Source organism: Struthio camelus, chromosome 12 (genome assembly GCF_040807025.1).
Source record: "Struthio camelus isolate bStrCam1 chromosome 12, bStrCam1.hap1, whole genome shotgun sequence".
In the NCBI taxonomy this organism is placed as follows: domain Eukaryota; kingdom Metazoa; phylum Chordata; class Aves; order Struthioniformes; family Struthionidae; genus Struthio; species Struthio camelus.
The window spans coordinates 1989234-2015130 of record NC_090953.1 but is presented as its reverse complement, the minus strand read 5'-3'; the positions used below and the strand labels follow the sequence as shown (position 1 = coordinate 2015130).

The 25897-nt window shown below is 51.6% G+C and overlaps 1 protein-coding gene across 1 annotated transcript; it reads left to right on the top strand.

Annotated features, from left to right (window-relative positions):
• The first annotated feature begins 13882 nt into the window (after positions 1–13882).
• On the top strand, positions 13883–24796 carry NOX5 (NADPH oxidase 5). Its single transcript, XM_068958840.1, is given in 16 exon segments — positions 13883–14002; positions 14540–14690; positions 16108–16318; positions 16434–16668; positions 17030–17187; positions 18733–19431; positions 19433–19463; positions 21065–21193; positions 21313–21463; positions 22190–22214; positions 22671–22689; positions 23054–23178; positions 23710–23794; positions 23873–23972; positions 24052–24218; positions 24416–24796. Coding segments are annotated over 16 exon segments (2532 nt in total). The 3' UTR covers positions 24542–24796.
• Positions 24797–25897: the final 1101 nt, after the last annotated feature.

Genomic DNA, 25897 nt, shown 5'->3' with positions numbered 1-25897 from the left:
TTCAGCCGCGAAAACGCAACAGGAAGCTGTGTGCTGGAGCTGAGGCAGGAGGGACACTTGGAAAGAGCAGAAGGCACTTGCAGATGCCACCAAAGTTTGTGTTATTTCCGTGCTGCTGGAAATGTACTTGATTGTTGCATTTATAGATCTCGTCTACTGATATAGAGGAGGGAGAATACCTTTTTTCTTTAGGCATTTAAGAAATCAGTACATATGACAGCTATGGCTTTTAGTTCCCAACTGACAACGTTTATTTTGTCAGCGTGTTTTGTAGTATGATAACTGCCACTTCGATGGATAGAAGGCCTTTCTGGTAAGCTTGTGGGCAAGAAGATACAATGTCAAGTCACCTCTAATGGGTCCTCTGCTCCAGTATGAATTGCTATTCTGGGGAGGTTTGGAGGAAACTTGAAAGGAGACAGCTGAGTACAAATCAATATTTTTCTTGACAGCCCAGGTCATCGTCCTCTCTTTCCAATTTACATCTGTCCTCCAGAGCTGACAAATCAGTGTAGTCACCAGAGAGGCTTTCCATCTTCTCGATTACAGTTGGAATGTTTTGTTTTGTTTGTAATTCCACGGACAAAAATGAATTAATTGGTGCACTTTTTTCTATTGCAAACCCTTTGAGGTTCCTTGGATTTGCAAATTCCCCCATTCCTTGAGTAGGGAAATAGCTATAATTTTTTCCCCTCTTCTCAGAAATTAATTAATTAATTTTGTTCATTAAGATTTTTCATCTAAACTATGAAATTGGTTAGAAAATTCCATGCTTTTGAGAGCACTGCATGAACGTCTCTGTAAAACCTCACTTGTTAGAGAATGGATCATATGAGGAAAGTTCTTTGACATTAAAGGTCAGATTTATTTTCTTTTGTGGTCTCAGCCTTAGTTCCAGATGTAATTTCTTGTGTGGATGCTGTTCTATAAATAAGGTTTTAGCTGACCAAGTTATAGAATCTCATTTATTACATACATGTGGAGGTATTGTGAAGCCTCAAGAAAGACAGGAGAAAGCCAGAAGCTTATCTGTGTTCTTTTAGAAAAAATCACACACATACTTTAGCAAAAACATGTTTGTATAAAATTGAAATTTGATTTTTATAGTAGTTAATTTTGTTTGTGACTGTTTCTTGCTTGTGGTTCCTGATTAACTGTGAAGGCTTTAACTATGAAATTCTTACTATTTTATGTTGTCTGTATCTCAGAAACCTAGAGAATTGGGAAATAATTTTGAAGTTTTTTAGGTTGAGCGGTTACTGTAACACAATCTTAATATTGAGCGTCAAGGTTTAATATTGTCTTTGACCTTTTTTCCTTTGGTGTGTCTTTTTAATTTTGAGCCTTACTGAAGTGCAATTTTTAAATGGTCTAGATAATAAAGTAGATGTTGTAACTGATCTCTTCATAAAAGCAGTTATAAAAATGCACACTGATATTTCACTAGTGGTATTCTGCTGTGTAAGCTGCCTAATAGCTGAGATGCAAACTTACGTAGCTCCTTTATCTAGAAGTAGAAGATAAGATCTTATTCTATATTTCCTTTTACGTATTTTTTCCTCAAACTACCCTTTTGTATTGCTAGGGAGGGATTAGTAAGGTTTTTTGAACTCGCATAGTTTCAGACAGGCAAGTTGCAACCAGCTTTATTTCTAAACTCGCTCTGAAATTGTAAGGATGAACAGATTATTCAGGATTAAAGTCATTCCCCCCCCCCAAATAAACTTTTAAACCTTTGCAGACTTTTAAACACTTTCAAATATGTACCTGGGGGATTATGAGAGCGGTATGGCTCTGGAAAAGCAGATGTGTCGTGTTATCTGAAAGGTCAATAATAAGGCTTTGCAGGATTCCATTGGAAGTGGTGGGAGCATCTTGAGTTGCTAGATAGGATGCTTCAATATAATATCTTTATTAAGATGCTACATTGGGGAAATCATTCCTTCATTTTCCTTTGTTTTTAGAGGATCTGATCTTCTGAAGTAAATTATAACTTCAGAAAATAAAAATTTCTGTAGAAGTTCCAGTGGACCTATCTATAAAAAAAGAAGCCTCCCTACAAAATATAAAAGAAACATATCTATAAAAAAGAAACAATCTCTTTTGTTCTTTCACAATTTAGCTTTGCAGCTGTTCTTCACCGGAACCATTACGATGACTTTTTCAAAGGAGAAGATTATAACGTAAGAAAACGGCAAGTTCAAGCCTACGTATCAAAGGGAGATCACATTGTTGCTTGTGCGTTGTGCTGATTGTTTCTAAAAAATCCTTCTTTTACTGCTGCAGTATAATTTCAAGAATGCTAAACTCATAAAGGGAAATTTGATGAGGGGACTATGAAACATCCATGTATTTATTTATATGTGTGACCACAGAATGTCAGAGATTCGCTAACTCAGAAGATCTTCCCTGTCCCAGACAGATGCAATTAGCAACCTTCTGGTGTCCTTTGTATCAAGTGTCTCACTTATTTTTTCTTTTGACTTAAAGCTGAGTTTTGGTGCTACTGTGTCTATGATAGGCCAAATTCTTTTGCTCTTGAAATCACTAGGATGTTTTTCCACTGAATTTTATGGGAGCAATGTCAAGAGACAAAAAGGGGAATCCTAATTGGTTGTCGGGATGAGAAGACTTGCATGAATTTAATTGTAAAATCTGCAAGGTAGGAGCCTTCAAAAATGTTCTTATTACTAGTGAGGAGAAATATTTTCACCAAGTGATGCTTTTCATAGTATGTCACTTAACTGTGATAGTCGCACAGTCCCAGCACTGTCATTGCTAAGGAATTACTGTAGCTTGCTGAAGAACTCTGACAAATGATGTAGGAGCAGTGGAGTCATACATTGTTTTCCGGTTTCATGTTTTTCAAGCTTAGTAACGTGTTCTCCATGCTTTTCAAAACATGGGGTACGTTTTCATGGGGCCCTTTTTAGATATACTCTACTCTTCAGGACTACTAAGTCTAATGATAAAACAATATACTGGAAACCTGTAGGGCCACTGCCTTTATATGAGGCTTTTAGGCTTGAGTGTGCATTAATTCATACTCAAATTTTCACGTGGGCAGAAGTTCATACATAGATTTCTTGCATTTTAACATGCAGACTAGGAAGCTATTTAGAACCTAGCTGTTCTAATTTCTTCCAAGAAAAAAGGTGGGAACACAAAGTGTAAATTACAGCGTTCAATTAAAAGTGTTGGTTTACAAGTCAGATTTGCCATTTTTTAACTGATAAAAGCTTATATTCTCCCCCCCCTCCCCCCGCAGTACATGTAGAGGAGGAGCAAATTTGAGTTGCGAGCATTGTAAAGAATATGATCACTAGTGTAATGTTTTTCTTAGCTTGGTTTGATTGCTTTTTTACTAAAAGCAGGTAAACCTTTACCAGAAGGTTTACTGGTAACCTTCAGTTTGCAGACTCCGCTAGGCATAATGTTTTGATTAAAGACCCCACCACTGCCACTCCCACCCACCCACCCACCATTTGTTTCCAGTAATTTGTATTCATTTGGACTTAAAAAAAAAAAAAAAAATCGGTGGAATAATATGGTGATGAATGTTAGCACTTTAATGAACGGAAAGTCCTTCTGTGATTAAAGTTAATTTTGTGTATGACATCATGGTGCATCCCTTCTTATCTAATGAGACTGCAGCTGTAGGAACAGGTAGTGTTGCAGTCCATAATAAGAACTTTTCTCTTTCATACCAGTATTTCTGTGGACATTCACTGCAAAGCCATACAATTCACCTGGATGCTAAACAGGACCTATTTCAAGCCAATTAACTCTTAAGGAAGGCTTCCCAGGCTCGTACTTCACAATCTGTGAAGTGAAGGAGTAAAAGCTGCAGCTTTAGAGCAGCGTGGCAGAACTCCACTTCACTGCAGAAACAGAGTGACTTGGAGAATTCACTGCATTATTTACCTATTCAAGAAAGGAGGGTTACCATGTAGTATGGCAAAACTAATGGATTTTCTCTAAGTATGAATATTACAAGTATTCAACCAAAAGTGCATTTGTACTAAAGTTTGTATTATTTGTGATGTTGACCAAAAGGTGAGCAAACATTTGCATGAATGCACAACTTAAAACTACTTAATAATGTTTCTTTTGCAGCGTCTCGAACGACTTCATGCAGGACAGAAAGAAATAAAGAGGAGGAAACCCTGAAGGGCCTTGTGGATATTCTACAGCACGTAATGCAAGATGTTCCCACTCAGGGCCTGCCACCAAAGCATACAGCCACTATACCCACAGAAGGGCAGAGTTCTTTTAAGTGATATACTTGATTCTCTTTGATTGAAAATATACAGAAAGCATGCTAAAAAGCAAAAAAATCTTTAAAACTTTGCAATACAGAATATTTTGTTCCCTCTACTACACCATGATTTTTGACACTCTCGACTGACCCAGATGTTTCTGTTGTGTTACGTGGTTATGCATCTGTACAGTTGACAACACCACTGAAAAAGCTAGCCGTAATATTTCATACTGTTGCTACAAAGAAGAAAAATATTTTTATGAGTTAATAAATGAGCTTAGTGACATCTTTAAAGAATGTTAAAAAAGAAATGGTAAATATCACTGTTAAGTTTGAAAATCCAAAACCTACTAGCAAAATAATTTTTTAAAAAAGCTGCATAAATTTAAGAAGGTGGGACGTGAACCTGCGGGCAAAGAAGTCTTGAGAATAACTGAAACATGCCAAAAAGCAATAGAGAATGCACCTACCAGTGTTAAACAGAATCCGCACCTCAGTAGGCATGCTGGCTGAAATCTAGACAGCAAAAGCTTAAGCACCACAAGAAGCAGAGAATTTGTTAGAACAACTGCATATTTTTTTCTAAAGCTTCCCTTGCTCCTCCTTCTCCGTCTCTGTCTCCACTAGACTGTCTAGGAGAGAATTCAGCTGAAACTAGAAAATTAAAAACTTTGATTAACTTGCTTTATGATTTTAGTCCTGCATTAAATGCATATATTGATACTTATCCTGAGAAAAATATCCCAGAGGATATTATTGAAAAAAGCTGTTGCTGTCACTAAGACTCTAAAACATATTTTCTGTGGAAATTGGACCACAACAAAAAAACAAGAAGGAAATCATTAGAAGATAATAAACTTTTAAACCGTAATTTTAAGAATGCTAAAGACACACAATTAAAAAAAAAATTAAATATGAATATCTGCAGTATTTTCCTTGCCTTTCCTTGAGGTTTTAAAGATCAATTTTCAATTTTGTCTGTTACCCAAATTGGAGATGCTGTAACTGTATTCATCCCAGTAATTAAAAACGATCACTTTTAAATGCTCATACTCATGTCTGTGATTTGGCAATGCTTTCAACAGGCTTTTTCTGTGGAAAAAATCTATATTTGCATTTGAATGAAAAATGCTTGGTCTAGTTACAGAGTTCTCCCCGCTGCAACAATATTCTGCGTTACTGTATGTGTACCACTTAATGTAGAGATCTGGAATTTTTTTTTAATCTTTTCTTTTCTAAACCTAAATATCACTAAATATATCTGCACTCGTGGATTTGTGCTGCGGTAATACTAGGTTCACATTCAGATAAATGCAACGCGTTCCTGGTATTTTAATACTGTGTACAGAGCATAATTGCTTTTTATATTTAATGTTAAAATGTATTTCTAACTTTCTAATGCAGTCCTCCTTTCATAAATTTGACATATTCAATTAAAATATCTTTTTCAAAACTCTTCCTCTGCCTGAAGAAAATAGAAAACAACAGGCTGTTTTGAACCATTGATAGTCGTTTAATGTATACCTAGGAAAAGGGTACAGACACAAATGTGAAATGAAGAATAGCAAAAAGCATCACAGCAATCATTGGAGTTTGGAGCCTGACTGTTTTATGACAGGACTTCATAAATATAAACAATCTTAGTAAAGAGGAGGAAAACTGAAGTCAGTGGGGTCAAAGCTGAACTGTTGCGGGAAAGTTCTGAAATAGGTTGGACAAGGAATCAGAAATCTGTTTTGTCTTCTCTTGTAAGAATAATTGCAATGGATTTCTGTGTTCTTCCACTTAGAATTACACATCAAAGGCATTTTTTGATGGTGTGGAATTGTTTCCTTTTATAATACTCTAAGGTAGTGAGTACTGTACTTTTTTTGTGTGCAAATAATCAGGTCTTACCAAGTTAAATGGCTTTCCAAACTTTTTTCACCAACTGTAGGTACCTGCCTGAATAGTTATCACTCAGCCAATATAACTTTAAAGGTAGCAGTTAGTGGATCTTTCTGCTTCTTGTGGATTGTGAATTTTTTACTTATCAACAATAAGCATTCATTATGGACAAAGATTAAGACTCTTTAAGCAGCTTTAGAGGCAGGATTTTGGAGAGTCAAACACTACTTTCAGAAGAGATGCCTTATTTTCAGATACTTGTATCAAGACAGGCTAATATGTTTTGGTAAAGAGAGATTTTTTTCTCAACAGGAAACTTAGTATGTTGGCATGCAACTTTTTTCTGGCCCAAGCTTCTTCCGTCTTAGCTTTTTGAGCATAATATATTTGGACATGTATCAGTTGACAAGAACAGCTTGCTAGTAAGTCTTTCTGCAATAGGAAAGATTCACTTCTGAGTTTGCATGGTTTGGATACAAAATAGAAAGAACTTCTACATTAGCAAATATTGCTGCAAAACGCATAGAGGACGAGTGCTTGCTGCGTTATGCTTTCTAAGGAAGCTTGAAATACTAGGACATTTTCAAGGGATTAGTTTTTGAATAAATATTTTTGATTCTACTTATTTCAAGATAAAGATATATGCATGCAAAGGAAGACTTATTTCAACAAAAGCACACATCATGAAAGAAATCATATTTATAGCTCATATCATGATTTGTACCAAACAAGATAAAAGATTAATGTCTAGTTCTCTTAAGTTCGTGAGTGGCTTTGTCATATCAAATGCGTTATCCAGCAGCAACCCTGTGGACGCAACAGCATCCTAATCGAATTGCATTCTGATTTCTTACCCCGGCTTGATCCTGTGAGGAGCTGAATGCCCTTTGTCCCCATTCGGAAGAAGCTTGAGATTAGTTTTTCCAGTTTCAAAAAACTTTGACTGCTTTTCTGTAGTCTCATCTTTCAGTATGCCCCGATTCAACCAAGCGCTTTCAGTGCTTTAACGAGCTTTAAGGATAATGCCGGACGGGGGTTTGTGTGCTCTGCAGCTCCCACAGCCCAAGTCCCCAGCGCCTTGGATTGTTTGTACTCGGCTTTTCTGTGGGCTGTTTTTGGCAGAGTCCTTTGAAGTATGTCTTACTGTGGGGTTAAAAATTATAAATGAATTAACACATCCCTCTTACATTTTAAAAAATACATACTACCACTATAAACATGAATGAATTGTGCTCTCTTTATGTTGCATATTGAATATTTCTCAGGAGAAGACTTTGCGTATAGAGTTTTGCGCATCACCGTTCAAATACAGGGCTTCCTGGTTAAGTTGAATGTTTCGCTAGTGCTCAGCTGATACTCTGATGTTTTGAGTGAATAACTTCATCATGTGCATTTGAGGAACCAAATGTTCTCTTTTGTCTTTCAAGATATTGAGATGGGTACCCATAAGACACTTTCAAAGAAATAACTGGGTGATTATTGAAATGTCATAACCAGATGTTCCTTAATGGTTCCATTGAAATCCTTTTCTTGTTTGACCAAAAAAAAAAAAAAAAGAGCTTTAGCAGGGTAGAATTAACTTAAACCTTTAAAAGGCTAAACATCTACAATTTATGGTAAAATGTCTTAGAACTGGCACTGCAGCTAATTGAAGAATGAATTGACAGTGTTTTGCCCTGGAACTGGGAATAAACAAGAATGCTGAAGAGTGAAAGCTGTGTCAAACGTTTGATTTAAAGTGAGTTAAAGAATTAAGAGTGTTGAAGTATGTTGCTCTTCAGAGGAAGAGTTTAGTCTCTTTTTTTGCCATATTTAATATAATTTAAACTTCTTTAACATTTGTACTTTGTAGAAATATTTGTGTAAAATCTGAGTAGATTTATAATATACCTGAAGATCCAAATTGCATAATTTGTTAATATATGCATATATACATTAATTCTTGCTTTAATACAAATATTCTGATAGTTGGTAAATACGAAATTGATTTTATTTTTCTTAGAGAACATTAGATATTTTGAGGAACATTCTTAAAATTGCTATATATTGGCCACTTATGTTACCTGTGCTTAGCTTGAGTATTTAAAGTATGCCTTGTAATTTACAATTTATGAAATTATAAACTGTTGTAGTATATTTAAGTTAATTTTCAGAAGAGGAAATGTGCACACTATTTAAATCATGATGCTTATGTGCTTATTTCTAACATGCGAGACAAAAGTATACTGTTGCACAATTATTGTCTAAATATTATTCTAAATATTATTCAGAATGCTTCAGAAATGTTTAGATATAGAAATTTTTCTAAAAATATTTTCTGACAGCTTATTTAAAATATACTAATTTACCATATGTCATTCTTAAATTTGTAAAAACTTTATTTCTCCTGTATATGCCCATCTTTCTTACATCAGTTTCGCGAGATGGTAGCAGGTTTCTTCTATTTTCTATGTGGGAAGACACTTTGCTATTTTTCCTTTTTTGACTGACTTTACTTGAAACTCATCACTGAATAAATACCCTGATAAATTATATCATCTCCACTCTCCTTTGGATAGCTACTGCCAAATTGAGCTTTATTTAACTATAATCAAATCTGTGCTCGTTATATTAAGCTTGAAGACACCTTTAATACTTCAGGATATTTTCAGAACAGATGATATTTTTCGCTGGTGCAAAACGCCTGAAACTTCTCCAAGTAGATTACCTCAGTCACCAGCAATTTGGGAACACTTAAAGCAAGAAGGCATCAAAAATGTGACAAAATAATTTGCTCAGAGTTAGCAACATCAAACAGTCTGAAGTCACAAGCCAAATCCTATAAAAATTGAATTAGCTTATAAATCATGAGACTCTTGAAAAATATTAAATGCTAGGCCCTTTTTAGTCAGCTTCTGGTTCTGAGCCTGAAAAGTTGATATTAGGAAGACTGAGAATCCAGCTGCTTTCAATAAAAAGCTGAGATTCAGGCTTCGTGACGTGACTCCAGGTGCTGAAGCTTTCAGAAGAATATCGAATGTCACTAACTTTAGGAAGATACTGCAAGAAATGGCAGTACTGCTGTTAATGCATGCCGCTGTGCTTAGCCCACCGAGCCAGGACAGTTCTTCTGGGTTTGAAGGAGGAGGACCGCAGAGATCAAAGTGCGTCAGAACTTAAGTTGCTAATAGATGAAATAAGCAATGAAAATGGCTTAGTTGTGGCTCATGGCTGCACTGTCTTAAGGCTATGTGGCGAACAAGACACAGTGACGTTTCTTCCTATCGCAGTTAGAGATGACTAACTCTTTCATCTCTCCTTCGGCACTGGGATGCTGTCTTTACAATCTTCCATCAAACACAAGGTTTACACTCCTACATCTATAAACATCTCAATTTTCAAGCTGTTGCTCCATTAGTAGGGGTATTGCCTTTGAAGAAGTGACTCAGGAAGGCTGGTATACATTTCAAAGTTGCTTCTAGCTTCTCTACTGCTGAGGTGGAAGAAGCGTGCTCAGAAGTATCCATTATTATTGCTTAGCAATATTATAGTGATGTACTTCTGCAATAATTACAGCCTCTTCTTTTAAGCATGCTCAATCCATCTCGTTGGTGCTGGTGTCTTAGTACAGTATCTGCTTTTCATACTTCGATGTCTTGCTGATTCCAAAGACATTTAGATGTGTTGGTACCCTCATTTGATCTTGGACCAACAGGCAATTTAATAGATATCAAAGCTATATCTCTGGAGTCAGAGCTACGGTAACTCTACATTGGAAACTGAAAATCTGTTGGCTGCAACCAGTTCTGTATACTCTCTGTTCTGAAGAAGTAATTTAGGTTTGCTCATGCATGTTTTTTCATAGTGTTTCAGGTGAACTACATCAATAGCAAAAGGATTTAGTACATGGAAGTTGGAATAAAAGCTAGCCAAATCCTGAATCTTAACTTGTATTCGTTCCTCGTTTGGACTAAATCTCTTCAGCCTGTAGGAGCCTAACTGACATGATTCAGCTCGCTTCAAGCTGAAATCAGCTCTCCCCCAGAACTTGATGTCTACCTTCCTGCATGGCCGGGTGCTCAACCACTTCTGTGACAGCAACCGCCTACCTGTCTTCATCCCAGCCCTGCACATCTAGGGAGGGAGTGAAGATTTCATATATTCGTTTATAGAGAAGGGACTCTTGCAAAAGAGACAGCTGCAGCACTTCCTTGTGGTTAGGGGCTAAGAAGCTCAGTAGCAAAACTGAAGGCATTTAGAGGTGCTGTCTGCAAAGATTTACAAGTGTAGAATTTGACTCTAGAAAGCAGTCTCGACGGGTAGCACTTTAAATTGAATAACTTGCACTGCACTCTCCTCTGTGAGTTTTTGCAGAACTGGCACCTTTGTTTTCAAGCCAGCCTATATGGCTGGATTAATATTTATACATTCCAGCGTGGTGTGAAAATTCTGGGGTTTGTGGTCATATTTTGAAAGCTTGAGGGGGGAATCTCTGCAAGCAGAGAAAACAGAAGCGCTTTTCTTGAGAGATTGACTTGTCAGACTTATTTTCATAAATTTGTAGGAAGAATTTACCACAAGAACTGAAATCAAACAGACTTGCACTGGTACATCTGTCAGCTGAAAGGGAGTAAATAACGCAGGATCCCACTTCATGTAATGTCAGATGCTTGAATATAATATACTATGTTCTTTTTGTAGCAGCCTGGCCACGTTTCACAAGTCGTATTAGCAAGCCTAAGGTCTCTTTTTTTCCTATTTTAGATATCTATAGTATGTCTGTGTAGTAGAAATACTCTGAGAATAAAGGGGGACTTGTGTCAGTGAGATCCAGAACATACTTGAAGCTGATTTATATTTTTCTCTTCCCTTTCCCTACTAAATAGTTTCATGACCTTGGATCTCCGTAGTTTTAAAATGAATTTATCTGGATTGCAAATTCAGTTTAGAATTTGTGTATGGGTCCTGTTGGAATCCCAATAGGGAGTGCTGCAAGTAAATGTAAAATACACACAATTTAGAAGAAATACTACTGTACTGGGAAATATGAAGAATAAACCCTTTGAAACTGTATTACTTTGCACTGAAGCTCAGTTATATGCAGTGTCTACAGAACCTATTTCTGAGCTCTTTTTTTTTTTTAAATGGTTATATCTGTTTTTATATGCGCTGTTTTAAAATCACGTGGTAATACTGTTCCAGAATCATTTCAAATTAAAGCTTAATTTTGGCCCGGGAAATAAGTTCTTACATGAAGAGTGATTCCACCACGACCCAAAAAGATGCTGGTATTTTGTGTTTCTGATTCTTTCTGTCTGGAAGATGAAGCGTCTTGGATGTAGGACAGTGCCTTTGGGAAGGGGAAGAGTTATCAGCTGTCGATGTGATAGAGGTTTCCAGTAACAGGTTCATAGCAGCACTGGAGGCAGAAACGCATTCAGGGACGGTTTGTTATCTGGAAGGCTGGTTTGTCATTTTGGTTATGTTAAACAGAATAGGGAATTTTGAAGTTCCAGGTCCATTTGCAACAAAGTAAGCTATGAAACTACTTGCCTGACGCAGTCTCAGCGTTTACAGTCACCTATTAAGAATGAAGCAGAAAAGTTTCAGAAAACCAGTTTGCAGAAACTAGTGGCAGCATGATGCATTCAGATCTAATTTACAAGCAAACCAGAATATCTTTTGAACTGCTGGGGAAGATGCTAATCCCTGATACATATACAGATGAAATTAACCCTATTGAAGCCAACGTTGCTAAACGGGTCAGACTAAGTAGAAGGGAGCGATGCTGATAAGAATTTGCAAAATTCTTGAAGACTGATGGAGAGATGCGAAAGGTTCACTTCTGCCGATGTGTACTTTGGTCATTCTGTAGGGCTTACCTACATGTCTTGTTAGGCTCCACTAGCTTGTCTGTATTTCTCCCTGTTCTTTGAAATACAGTATGTGAGGTGCGCACCACCATGATATTTAAGTGGTGAGGTAGTTTTAGGTGAGACTCTAGGTGTTTTGGCTGGTTCGATCTGTGCGCTCTACAGGCCTTTCGAGCCCTGGACCCGTGGGTCATGTCTCAATCGGAGAGCTGTTCACAGAGCCTGTTTGCAGTTAGCACGGAGCTAGATAGGTAGATTTTTGTGCAAACTTGCCACGTCCGTTGGCCAGCACTTTGAGTTTTCAACCAAACGCATAAATAGGTAGATAGACCAAGGGCGCTTTCCAGCTAAGCTCTGCTGTCTGGGCCCCAGCAATGAAGTGAAACTATGCCACTTAGTGTACAAAATTGCTCTCTGCTTCCTAACTTGTTTACTGCACAGGCACATCTCTGCCTGAAGTACCTATTGCATCAGTTTGAGTAGTAAAGCGCAAATGGTTTACTATCTGGTTTCTGCTTCTGACATTCCCATGGCAACCTTCTCCCCAATTTAGTCACAGTTTATTGCCTTACAAGTAGGATTTGTTCAAAAATGAATAAAGGTTGCAGTATGAAAAAGACACTTCCCCATGTGTTCCTGATGGCTAGTAAATAAAGACTGAAGCACAGAGTGAATATGAGCTCTTTATTGAATTTGGCAGGGTGCACGCTTCCCAAGGTTAGCCTGCTTAATGGGGCAAGCAGTGTAAAATAAAGGGAATTAAAAGAATAACATACAACAGCTGTGATCAGCTACATTTTAAATATCATGCGGCAACAGAATAACTGGGCTGCAGTTGCAGATCTGATGACAAAACTGGATGCGATTGTAAGATATGAGAAACAATAAGTTAAAACCAGTGTGAAGCAGCACAGAGTTTGGAAATGACCTACCTTTATATGAGCAGAAACATAAAGCGATGCTGAAAGTTTGTGCCTTGTTTATAGCTGCGTTGCCCAAACTTGATCTGTCCCTGCGTGCTGTCTCGGGGGCGCTGTGTCCTCCTGATGAGACCCCTCACTTTTAAAGCCTCATAGAAGCCCTCTGAGGAAGGTTCATAGAAGCGATTTAGGGTAAGATGGTGTGGGATGATTCACAAAATCAAAAAATGGCATGTTGAATGCAGCATGTTAATTTTCTCCTGGTTTCCTAAGACGATGAAAGCCTGTGGTTATTTTGGACTCTGCTGGCAAGCCACAAACAGATTTGACAGGAGCCTGGAGGACTTGAAGGGGCGAGGAAGGCTGGAGAAGGAGATGGCGAGGAGAAGCCCCATGTGAGGAGGGCGGACTGAACAGGGAGGCCAGGAGACCTGTGCTGGCTGCAAAGGGAAACCGGGCTGGGACGAAGCTGAGGGCCCGGCTAGAAATGAGGGGAGGAGGACGGGGCAGTCTGCAAAAGTTAAAGAAATCCCAGAACTAGAGCTTGTAACAAAAGGATCAGCCTCTCTGAGCACGAGCTACGAAATGTCTGTAGCTGCCTGAGGTTTCTCAGGCCCCGGAGCAGCGGATGATTAAAAGGGAGCCGCTCAGCCCGGGAGCGCGCAGCTGGTGCACAAGCTTGAGAAGGCTGGAGGCAGCCTGGGAGAAAGAGGGAGGCTGTCCAGGGCTGCCGGGGCGAGAGGCAGGAAACCTTTGTTCCTCCACCGGGGAGGGGGTGGATTTGGGGGCTGACACGTGAGCTCTGTGTGCGGGCGCGTGAAGCTGGGCCGGCGGCTGGCCGCCCCGCGGGCTGCTGTCCCCCGCCGGCCGCGGCGCGCCTGCCGCCGTCGCCTGCTTACCCGAGGCCAAGGCGCCAGCTCTGCCCCTGGTGCGCTGTGCCCTTCCTCAGGCGGGCGGCCAGCATGGGCCCGGACGAGGATGCCCGGTGGCTGGCGTGGGCAACGCGGCAGTTCGCCAGCGTGGCGGGGGAAGGCGGCGAAATCAGCCTGGAAGAGTTCGAGGCGGCTCTCGAAGTGAAGGAGGTGAGTGCTCCCCGCTGGGCGCTGCCCGGGCAGCCCCCGGCCGGCGGGCTCTTACAGCGCTTAGCGAAAACTAAGCGTAAAAATAGAAAAAATAGAGTTAAGGACGGAGGAGGGGATGGAGAGAGAGAGAAACCTGGAAGTACCCTGCAGCGAGCAGGAACGGCAGGCTTGCATCAGACTTTTGTCACGGAAAATTGCTTGGGGGTCCGCAGTCCAGCCTTGCGCAGCCGGGCTGCTCGCAGGGGTCTGCCGCAGGCGCCGCGGAGCGAGCCGGCAGCCCCAGCAGCCGCCCGGGGCCGGGGCCGGGGCTGCCCACGCGCCCCGCTTCCCGGCAGTCGCTCCTCGGGCTCCGCTGCCAGCGCGCCCTAAAGAAGCAGCCCCGCTTCCTCGGTCCTGGTTTTGGTCGGCGGCTGCGACGTTCAGCTTTGGCTGAGCGGTTCCCACTGCCGGCGGCGAGAGCTTCGTTTGCAGCCTCGGGGTTCGGCCGCGGGGAGCGTCCCGCAGCCGTTGGGAGCGCGTTTGTCCTCCTTTCCGCAGTCTTTCTTTGCCGAGCGGTTCTTCACGCTGTTCGACTCCGACGGGAGCGGGAGCATCAGTTTGGAGGAGCTGCTGAAAGCCCTGAGCCTGCTCGTGCATGGAAACGAGACGGACAAGCTGCGATTCCTCTTCCAAGTTTACGATGTGGACGGTCAGCGGACGAGAAATAGGTTAGTTCCCGTTTCTGCACAACGGTTGCGATTTGCAAGGCCACACTGCTCGTGTCCATCCCCCAGACCAAGGTAAGGGGCAGGTCAGTCTTCACTTCAGGACCTGGATCTTCATTAAAAAAACCATCTCTCAGGTGTGACTTTGCTGTCTTTGTCCTGTGGCGAAGGTATCAAAAGTCTTTCTAAACAACAGCAATTAAACTGGCGCACGTTAGGGTTTCCCATGATATGCCTTTACCCCGGGCCGTGGAGATGACCCAAAAGAGAAGTGCCAGTGTCTGAACGTGAATTAATTCCGGGCTGGAATTCGCACTGAGCTGAAATCCTCCCCTTCCTCTGCGAGAGGCAGCTGGCCAAACCCAGGCAGGAGCCCTTCTTCGGAGGGCGGAGGTCCGGGGTGTAAAAACGTCTCATCGGCGTGCGGGCAGGTCACCCACCGTTCGCACCGTGAACCCGGCGCGCCAGCTCTGACCGCGAGAGCCCCCTCCCGGCTCTCGCGTCAGCTCCTGGCAGTGGGGCGCTCGGTGCCCCGTATCTAAACATCCTCAGCGGTTTTGGAGATTTCAGCCCAAACGAGTTGCTGGTCTTGCTGGGCAGCGCGGCAGCTGCCGCTTGCCTCTTCCAAAAGTTGCACGTGTCCCGCAGGGAGCGGAGGGAAAGCCGGTGGCCCCACGCGCCACCCACAAGGACAGACCGTAGCGGGTGGAGGGAAGACGTGCGCCAGGCAAGGAGATCAAAGGCAAAAGCAGGGTTTTTCCTGCAAAGCAGAGGGCACTCTGAGCGCCGTGCGTAAGCACCGGGCTGCCTGAGCCTCCGGCTCGGGGCTGGGCGAAGGGAGCCCACTTCAAACCTGCCTTGAAGTGTGCAAAGAGGCTCAGTACTGACGATCTTCCTCTTCCATGTGGCCATCATCAAGCTGATGTTTGTGAGACATAGTACGAGATGATCTTTCTCCGTTGGCTGGGAAAGCTGAAAATAATACTAAAAGGCTCTTCCTGACTTCACGTGGTCTTTTCCTGCTCTGACCTGCTCGGGCAGAAAACGCTGCCCAACGAGCGAAGAGCCGGGCCGCTTTCCTGCCTAACTCGCTTGCGTGTTTTGCTGCCAGATGAGCGCATCTGCCCTGATTTCGTACGGCTGAGCTTTGCCAGGCCAGCAGCAAAGCCGCTGCTGCCCGTCAGCCCGTCGGAGCGATGCCGACCGAGCGAGCTTGCTCGTTCGTTAGCGGCGGCGTGACGCTGCCCTCACATCGGTTCCTAACGCAGATCCGGAGCGCGAGGAAGGGAGGCGACTCCCGCGTGGAAAGCCAAAGACAAAAGTAAAACCAGCCGGTTCCGCGGTCGGCGGGGGCAGGTGGGTCCTCTGACCGCCGCCGCCCTCCCGCTCGCCTCCGGCCAGGCAGCGGCTCCATCGAGCCGGACGAGCTGCGCACGGTGCTGCGGTCCTGCCTGCGGGAGAGCGCCGTCTGCCTGCCCGAGGAGAGGCTGGACGCCCTCACGCTGGCCCTCTTCGAGGCTGCCGACAAGGACCGCGGCGGCTCCATCGCCTTCGAGGAGCTCAGGGAGGAGCTGGAGCGTTTTCCAGAGGTTCTGGAGAACTTGACCATCAGGTAACGCCCTCGGTGGGGTGCGGGGGGGTCCTCCCCACCCGGGGCTGCGTTTTTCCTTGCAAGCCCCTCCGCCCGCGCGGAGCAGCCCTCCGCCGACGCTGCCCGCTGCCCGCAGCCCCGCGACCTGGCTGAAGCCCCCGCCGCCCGGCCAGCGGAGCCGGCGGCCGCGCTGCCTCAGCGCCGCGTACTGGCACGACTGCCGCAGCCAGCTGGCCTGCCTGGGGGGCTACGCCGGCCGCAACCTGCTGCTCTTCGCCCTGGCCGCCCTGGGCCACGCCGGCCGCGGCCCCTGGCTGCCGCTGGCCCGGGGCTGCGGGCAGTGCCTGAACTTCAACTGCGCCTTCATCGCCGTGAGTGCGGGCGCCGGGGCCGCGGGGGGCCGGGCTGTCGCGTCCCGGGCTGCTTCCCGCCGGGAACCGTCCCCGGGCCTGAAATCCTGCACTTCCGAGGGCAGTGGCAGGAGCCCGGGGACTTCGCACTTGCAGGCTGTCCCTTCCTCTAAATAACCATACATAAGTAACAGCAGAAGGCGGCCGTGTGCAAGAACAACCCCAATTTTTTTCCTCACGGAGCCCGTGCTGCAAAAGCATCCCTGACTTCCTCCTCCGGGCTCTCCCGGCTGAAATCCCAGCCCCGCGGGGAGCCGAGGCCGGTCGGGGCAGCCCACGGGAGCCCCTCGCCGTTTCCGACCGCCCTCTCCCCGTCCTGGAGGTGCTCGTGCTGCGGCGCTGCCTGACCTGGCTGCGAGCCACCTGGATCGCCAGAGTTTTGCCGCTGGACCGAAACGTGGTTTTCCACCAGCTGGTGGGCTACGTGGTGATGGCGCTCGCAGCGCTGCACACGGGCGCGCACGTGGCCAACTTCAGCAAGTAGCAGCTCCCCGGCCGGCGAAGGCCTTTCGCTTGCAACGGGCTTATCTTAGGCAACACCGATGCTAACGCAGCCTGCTAGCCCTGGGGGAAGCGTGGGCTGGGGTACGGCTGCGCCGCTGAGCAGGGAACGGGCTGAGAGCCGCCGTGGGGGGGCCGGCACGCTGCCGGCTCTGCTCGCGGCAGGAGGGCTCTGCGTCCCAGGGCATGCGCGGTGCATCACGGGTGGCAGCCCCTGGGGGGATGCGGGGGCCCCTAGGGGGGCCAAGAGAGGATGGACATGCCCCAGGAAGGATGTAGGGTCCCCAATAGGGTTGCACATGTTCCAGGATGGGATTCCCATGCCCCCGGGGGGGATGCAGGGGCCCCAGGGCCCAGAGAGGGATGTGGGGACCCCAGGAGGGTTGCACATGCCCCGAGGAGGGATGTACATGCCCCGGGTGGGGGGATGCAGCAATCCCAGGAGGGATGTACATGCCTCTGGGGGGGATGCAGGACCCCAGGGAGGGATGCAGGGACCACAGGAGGGTTGCACGTGCCCCCGGGGAGGGGATGCAGGGCCCCCCGGAGGGTTGCATGGACCCCAGGGGGGGATGCAGGGACCCCAGGAGGGTTGCAGGGACCCCAGGGGAGGATGCAGGGACCTCAGGGAGGGATACAGGGACCCCAGGAGGGATGCAGGGACCCCTGGAGGGTTGCACACGCCCTGGGGGGGATGCAGAGACCCCAGGAGGGATGCAGGGACCCCAGGGGGGGATGCAGGGCCCCCCGGAGGGTTGCACACACCCCTGGGGGGGGAAGCAGGGACCCCAGGGAGGGATGCAGGGACCCCAGGAGGGTTGCACATGCACCTGGGGGGGGATGCAGGGACCCCAGGAGGGTTGCAGGGACCCCAGGAGCATTGCACATGCCCCCAGGGGGGGATGCAGGGACCCCAGCAGGGATGTACATGCCCCTGGGGGGGATGCAGGGCCCCCCGGAGGGTTGCACATGCCCCCAGGGGGGGATGCAGGGACCCGAGGAGGAATGCAGGGACCCCTGGGGGGGATGCAGGGACCCCAGGAGGGATGCAGGGACCCCAGGAGGGTTGCACATGCCCCAGGGGGGGATGCAGGGACCCGAGGAGGAATGCAGGGACCCCTGGGGGGGATGCAGGGACCCCAGGAGGGTTGCACATGCCCCAGGGGGGGATGCAGGGACCCCAGGAGGGATGCAGGGACCCCTGGGGGGGATGCAGGGACCCCAGGAGGGCTGCAAGGCCCCAAGTAGGGCCGGCGGAGGCCAGGGGATGGCGCGTGTGGCGCCGCGCAGTCTGTGCGCTGTCTGTCATCCCCCTCTAGTGGCTTTTGCAGCCAGGCAGAGAGGGGCTCCGGCTGCTCCTCGCGCAGCGCAGCGCGGGCCCCGCCGCTCTCGGAGGCGGGCGGTACGCCTGGGGACGCGCGCTCCTGCCTTCCCGGCATCGCCCATCCCGGCCGCCGTGGCGAGGCCAGCGCGGCCCCGGAGGCAGCCGCGGCGCTCCATCAAACCGCTTAAAACCGTCGGCAGAAAGCGGCAGCCGTGCTGGGGCCTAAGCGAAAGCAGCCGCTGCCTGGGCAAATCGGAAAAAACGAGTCTGTCAGGGCAGCCCCGAGCCAAAGGCCGGACCGTGCCGGTCTGCAAACGTCAGGATGGGAGCGCAGCGCGGCGCTGCGAGGTGGGACGGGGTCGCCCCGCTGCGGCACGGGGCTCGCTGACTCCTCGCCGCCGTTCCCGGCGTCTCTCGGCTGGCCGGCTGGCGGGGGGCGAGCGGCGCCCCGCGCTCACGGGGCTGGTCCTGCAGCTGCTCCTGGCCACCACGCTGGCCTTCTCCGGCTCCTGCGTGGGCAGCAGCGGCCGCTTCCAGGTAGCGGCGCTGGGCAGCGTCCCTCCGTGCCGCCCCGGCCTCCCTCCCTCCCGGCGCGCAAGCCGCCTCTCGCGGTTGCACGCCCTCGCGCGTCGGTCGCCCTCGGCGCTTGCAAGGCGCAGCCCTGGGCGAGGGTCCCCCGGCCCCGCCGCGGCGCCCCTTCCTTCCGCCCCTTTCGAACCTGCTCGTCCCGCTCGACGCCGCCGACCCGACCCGCAGGTCTTCTGCTGGACCCACCTCTGCTACGTCGCCGTCTGGGCCCTGCTGCTCCTCCATGGCCCCAACTTCTGGAAGCGGTTTGCCGTTCCCGGCTGCCTCTTCGTGCTGGAGAAGGCTGCCGGCCTGGCGGCGCGGCGGGCTGCGCACCGTGGAGGTCAACCTGCTGCCCTCCAAGGTGCGACGTGGCCCCTTCCCGCGGTGCCTCCCGCTCCCGCGGTGCCTCCTGCTCCCGCGGTGCCTCCCGCTCCCGCGGTGCCTCCCCTTCCCGCGGTGCCCCCTTCCCGCGGTGCCCCCTTCCCACGGTGCCTCCCCTTCCCGCGGTGCCTCCCGCTCCCGCGGTGCCCCCTTCCCGCGGTGCCTCCCGCTCCCGCGGTGCCTCCCGCTCCCGCGGTGCCTCCCGCTCCCGCGGTGCCCCCTTCCCGCGGTGCCCCCTTCCCACGGTGCCCCCTTCCCGCGGTGCCCCCTTCCCGCGGTGCCCCCTTCCCACGGTGCCTCCCCTTCCCGCGGTGCCTCCCGCTCCCGCGGTGCCTCCCCTTCCCGCGGTGCCCCCTTCCCGCGGTGCCCCCTTCCCACGGTGCCTCCCCTTCCCGCGGTGCCTCCCGCTCCCGCGGTGCCCCCTTCCCACGGTGCCCCCCCTTCCCACGGTGCCCCCTTCCCGCGGTGCCTCCTTCCCGCGATGCCTCCCGCTCCCGCGCCCAGAGCGGGCTGAAGGCGCCGCCGCACCTCGAACGCCTGCAGAGCGCTTTGCAACGCGGGGAAACGCGCTTTGTAAGCGGCGGCTGCGATGATGTGACCCGGGGGGAAAGGAAGGAAAAGACAGATATTAAATGATGAGCTCGGGTTATTTCTCTGCTGCGCCTGCGCGGCCGGCTGCAAGGGCAACGCGCCTCCAGTCGCGGGGGATAGAGATGGAGCAGACGGGGCAAGGTGCCTCGCGTTGCTCCCTCTCTTCTATTTCTAGCAAAGATGGGTAAAAATCTTCATGAGTAATTGATATGAAAGCGATGAAGTTTCGCATTGCCTGCTAGCGTTCAGGAATTCGCCCTGCATTGGTGAATATTTACAGGACAAGGTGAAAGGAGTAGTTTTTTTCTTTTCCAAATGGAATTTTTAATTTTTTCAAAACGTTTCACTTAGAAATTTGTCTGTTTCTCAAGTCAAAAGATAGACTAATACAACAACCGGAGATGCAATGAAAATTGTTTTGACTTTTAGCTTCTTGAGGAGAAGAGCAGTTTTGCATTTGAGGCCAACCGTAGATAAGATTCCCATGTTTGTCTGATAGTTGAGTTTGACAGTGAACAGAAGAATAAATCGTTTTCTCAGCTCTGACTGGTAAGTCTGTCTCCGAGCTGACTTCGTTTCCCGTGTGCTGAAGCTCTTTCCTGCTCTGCGGGAGAGAGCAGCACAGAGCAATACAAAAAGTGCCACCGGTGTCCGTCAGCCAGGTTTGCGATTTTGCAAACCAAGAGACTTTCTGAGCTGTGCCTTGGCTTGCCTGCTGACGAAGCCATCCGTGAATAACAGCATCTCTTTGGCAAATAATTCTTCTGCGTTTGCCCAGAGGCCGAGCCCGTTTGCAGGGCGTCCCCGGCGGCCGCGGCTGCAAAACCTGCCGCCGTTATCTGTATGTTTAAAACGGGGTGCACAAACCCGGGTGGTGCCGGGCTGCAGGAGGACTGCCCCGGCGAAGACAGCCGGGGATGAAGTGCGATCCAGCACGCTTGCTTGCACGCCCGGGTGCTCACAGCCTTCCTGCTTTTCCTTGTAATCCAGGTGACTCACCTGGTGAATAAGAGGCCGCCGTCCTTCCGCTACAAGCCCGGAGACTACGTCTACCTGAACGTCCCGGCCATCGCGGCCTACGAGTGGCACCCGTTCACCATCAGCAGCGCGCCCGAGCAGCCAGCTCCGCTCGCCGGGGAGGAGTCGGTGGGGATTCCCGCGGTCGCCTAGCCGGCATCCGCTGCGCGCGGGATGCTCCGGCAGGCTCCGTCCGGGCTCGCGGACGCCCGCTCCCCTTCGCAGACACCGTCTGGCTGCACGTCAGGTCGCTGGGGCACTGGACCAACCGGCTGTACCAGTACTTCGAGCGGCCCGAGCCGCTCAGCCCCGAGGCCAAACCCCTCGCCGGAAACCCGAGGAAGAAGCGATGTCGGCGCTGGGCGCAGGTGGGTGCGCGCTGGGCTCCGTTTTGGGCGAACGAGCGGTTTAAGATGAAGACGCCGGCGCGCAGCGGCGTGGGCTGGGACGTCGCCCTCGTCCCCGGTCGCCTGCGCCGCCCCGAGCACGGCCGGGCATTGCACTTCGACGCCGAAGAGCGCGGGGATGAGCCCTGCAGCGGGGCTGCTGCTTGCGCACCGGCGCCGGCTTTCCCGGGCTGGCGTTTCGGCCGGTGCATGTAGAGGGCTCTGCTGGCCAGGCTGCGCCGGGAGCGCGCGGCCCTGCCGGTGCCGGATAACCCCGGCACGGAGCCGGCCGCCGCCGGGCACGCCGAGCCCTTCCCCGGGGTTGGTTGCAGGCAGGCGTTTTGGGCGCACCCGGCTCCGAGGGGTCCGCAGCCGCCGGTGCGGACGGCAGAGTGGAGCTGACGGCGTACCGAGCAGCAGGGGATCCCGACCGCGCCGCCGCCGCCGCCGAGGACCCGCCGCCGGGAGACGTAAGCGCGTTGGCAGGCCTTTGGGTTTGCAGCCGAGCGCGGCACGGGGGCCTGGCCCTGCAAACCGCCGCGCGCCCCCGGCAGTCGTTCCCCTTGCCGCTCGCGTGCTCTTTATGGTCTGCCGGCTCCGGCCCCGGGAGGATGCGCCCCGGCGGGCGTTACAGGCGAAGCATGGACAGGCACCGCTTGTAATGAGCTTCTCCCCATGTTGCTGTTGCACCGTCACCTGCCCTTCCTGTTAGCCGAGATTCTCCTCCCGTCGGCAGCGTCATCAAGACTGTTGTAAACCTGTCATTGTCTCCCTGCTTTTTGCAGGAATTTGGAGAATTGCATTTTTAATCCGTGTTCAAACCAGCTGCAAGCCGGGTAATGCCCTGCAGACACCCGGCTGGCCCTGGAGCGCCCAGCCTGCGCCACTGGAAGGCTCCCCCGTGACCGAGGGGGTCTGGCCTATTTTTTTTGAATCATACAAATAGCGTTTTAGGAGCGATGGACGCGGGTGAGTTGCGCCAGGCCTCCCCGAAGCGTCGGGCTCGCGAGGTCTGCGGAGCTGGGGGAGGAGGGGGGAAAAAAATGCAAAAAATCAAACAAAGCAAGCCCAGGAGATAAGTTGGCGTGGCGCTACAGGCGAATCCTCAGCAACGGAGGGCTGTTGGGAGGGGGAGGCGGTCGCCGGTAACGCCGTGCCCTTCGCCCGCCAGGTCCGCGCCGCGCCGCGCCGAGCTGGCTCTGCGACGTCAAGGTGAGGAGGGACCCTCTGCCCCTCCGGCACCGGCGGGCCGACGCTTTCGGGCCGCGTGCTCTAGCGAGGGCTGTACACGTCCTTGACAGCTGCGCCTGACCACCTTTATACAGCCCAAATTCCCATAAAAGACCCCAAATCCTGACCGGGCCCCATAAGCCTGCAAGATGTCTTGCAGACAAACCGCGCGGACCCTGCTCCTTTGGGGAAGAGGAGCAGCTTTGTCACTTGTTGCTGAAAAGACAGCCTAATAGCTGTTTCAATATGCATGGATGTCTTTCATCTAAGCCCAATATCTGTTTTTAACGTGCATGGCTTTGTCCTCGCGTTCCTGTTCGGCTCCTTGGGCTCTCGCCTCTCCCAGTGCTACATTGACGGCCCCTACGGGACCCCGACGCGGCGGATCTTCACCTCGGAGCACGCGGTGCTGATCGGCGCCGGCATCGGCATCACCCCCTTCGCCTCGATTTTGCAGAGCATCATGTACAGGTCAGTGCTGTCCCGGGAGGTGGGTGCTGCGGTCGCCGGCGGAGCTCCCCGGCGCCCCGCGACGAGCCCTGGGGTGGCTTTGGGGCGGCCAAGACGTGGTGCGAGCCGTGGCAGATCTTTCCTCTGGGGTCTCGCCGGCGCTCCGGGGCGTCCCAGCGACGTGTGGTTGCCGCATGCGTTTGAGCTTCTTGGTGCCCTTTCATCCTTGGAGAGCGCTGGCTCGATTTAACCGCTGGAGAAACGGGAGCAGAGGGGAGACGGGGCCGCTCCGGGCGAGAGGGCTGCTTTACTGGGTCCCTATCTCGGTTCCTCCTCGCTCTTCTGGACCTGAAAGTCACCGTATGTGGTGATAGGAGCCAAAGCTGGGTCCTGGGGACACGTTACCTCCCTCGATGTTCAGCACGCTCAGCCCTGGGGGTTTCTCCTGCAGGAAAAGCTCTGGTGGGGCATTTGATACGGGAACGTGCAAGAGCCGATGAGAACCGGCTGCTTGGGGTTATCCCTAAAGGCGTCCGGTGTCCGTCCCTCCAGGTACCGCACGAGAAAGCAGAGCTGTCCCCGCTGCGGCCACGCGTGGTGCGCGGGCCCGAAGGACCAGGCCATGGCGCTCAGGAAGGTAGGAGCGGGCTCAGCGCGGGGGCCGCCCTCGGCCGTGCCGCGGACGGGCGCCGAAGCCCCGGCTGCCTGCTGGCAGGTGGACTTCATCTGGATAAACCGGGACCAGAAGCACTTCGAGTGGTTCGTCAGCCTGCTGACCAAGCTGGAGATGGAGCAAGCCGAGCAGGAGCCAGGAGGTCGGCGGAGGCGGGGGCCGGGGATGGCCGGGCGCCGTGTCCACCCCGGCCGCCAGCCTGACTCCCCGAAACGCCCTAGACCGGTTTTTGGAGATGCACATGCACATGACGTCGGCCCTCGGCAAGCACGACGTGAAGGCCGTCGGGCTGCAGATGGCCCTGGACCTGCTGGCTGCCAAGGAGAAGAAAGACTCGATCACGGGGCTGAGGACCAGGACCCAGCCCGGCCGCCCCGACTGGGGCCAGGTAGGGGCCAGCCCTGCCCCGGTGGCGGGCGGCCGGCGCCTTGCAGCGCGCGGCTCCGGGGAAGCTCTCCCTCCCGGGGGCTTGGGGTTTCCTCTGGGGAAACCAGCTCCGGCCCCGGCCCCGGCCCCGGCCCCGGCCCCGGCGGAGAGCAGCCCGTGCAGCGTCCTCCTCTACCTTCGGCCCCTGCTTGGCCCTAGGTGTTTCGCAAGGTGGCGGAGGAGAAGAAAGGGAAAGTCCAGGTCTTCTTCTGCGGCGCGCCGGCCAAAGTCGTCAAAGCTCAGTGCGAGCGTTTCGGCTTCCACTTCTTCCAGGAAAACTTCTAAGCCCCCCGCCCGGCTCCTGCCGCCCCCCGCCCCGGCGCGTCTCTGCTGCTGCCCGCGCCACCGTGCCCGGGGTCTCCCTCGCCCGCCGGGTCCGGGCGCCTCGGTGCCCCCCGAGGGGTGTCCGCGCTGGTTTGGCCTTGGGGGGGTTGCACGAGCAAACGGCCAGGAGGGCGGTCGTCCCTGCGGACCTGCCGGCTCAGGGCCCCGCGGGTGGGACCGGAGCGGGGCGGCACGTCCGGCCAGCGGGAAACCCCCCTGCCCCACACCGGGCGGCCCCACGGCAGGCGCGCGTCCCCCCGACGGGGGCCCGGGGGCTGCAGCCAGCGCCGGGGGCCCAGCGGACGCCCCGGAGCGAAGGTCCCCAGCACCCTCCGGGCGTGGGAAAGGCAGGGACCCGCGTCCGGGGAGGCTGCGCCCGCCCCTGCCCGGCGCGCGCTGCCCAGAGGTGCCCGTGCCCCCACGCGGTGGCCTGGGGACCGTCCTGGCCTCCACGGGCCGCGAGGGCTCGGGGCAGAGGGTGGCCTGGAGCACCTTGGGGTGGGGGGGGATTGATGTCCTGGAGCACCTTGGGTTGGGGGGGGATTGATGTCCTGGAGCACTTTGGGGTGGGGGGGATTGATGTCCTGGAGCACTTTGGAGTGCGGGGGAATGGATGTCCTGGAGCACCTTGGGGTGGGGGGGGATTGATGTCCTGGAGCACCTTGGGGTGGGGGGGGATTGATGTCCTGGAGCACTTTGGGGTGGGGGGGATTGATGTCCTGGAGCACCTTGGGGTTGGGGGGGGGACAGGTGTCCTGGACCACTTTGGGGTGGGGGGAACAGGTGTCCTGGAGCACTTTGGGGTGGGATGGGTGTCTTGGAGCATCATAGGGTGGAGGGGATGGGTGTCTGGGAGCACCCTTGCACTGATTTAGGGTGAAAGGAACAGGTGTCCTGGAGCATTTTGGAATGGAGGAGAGGGGTGTCCTGGACCCCCGAGGGGTGGAGGGGACGAGGCACGAGTGTCCCTGGGCACTTTGGGGTGGGGAGGATGGATGTCCTGGACCCCCGAGGGGTGGAGGGGACGAGTGTCCCTGGGCACTTTGGGGTGGGGAGGATGGATGTCCTGGACCCCCCAAGGGTGGAGGGGACAGCCTTTTTTTTAAAAAAAAAAAAGAAAAAAGATTAATTTAGATGAGACGCTCGTTTGATGGCAAAGCCGAGCCGAGCGGGGCCGCGTCCGTCGGGCTGCCGCGGGACGGCGGTGCCCGCGCGGGACCCGGCAGCAGCCGGAGGGGCCGACTCTGCGGGCGGCGCGGGCTCGCGCGGGATGGACACCGAGGCTGCCGCCTGGGCGCCCCCCTGCCCATCCCGCCC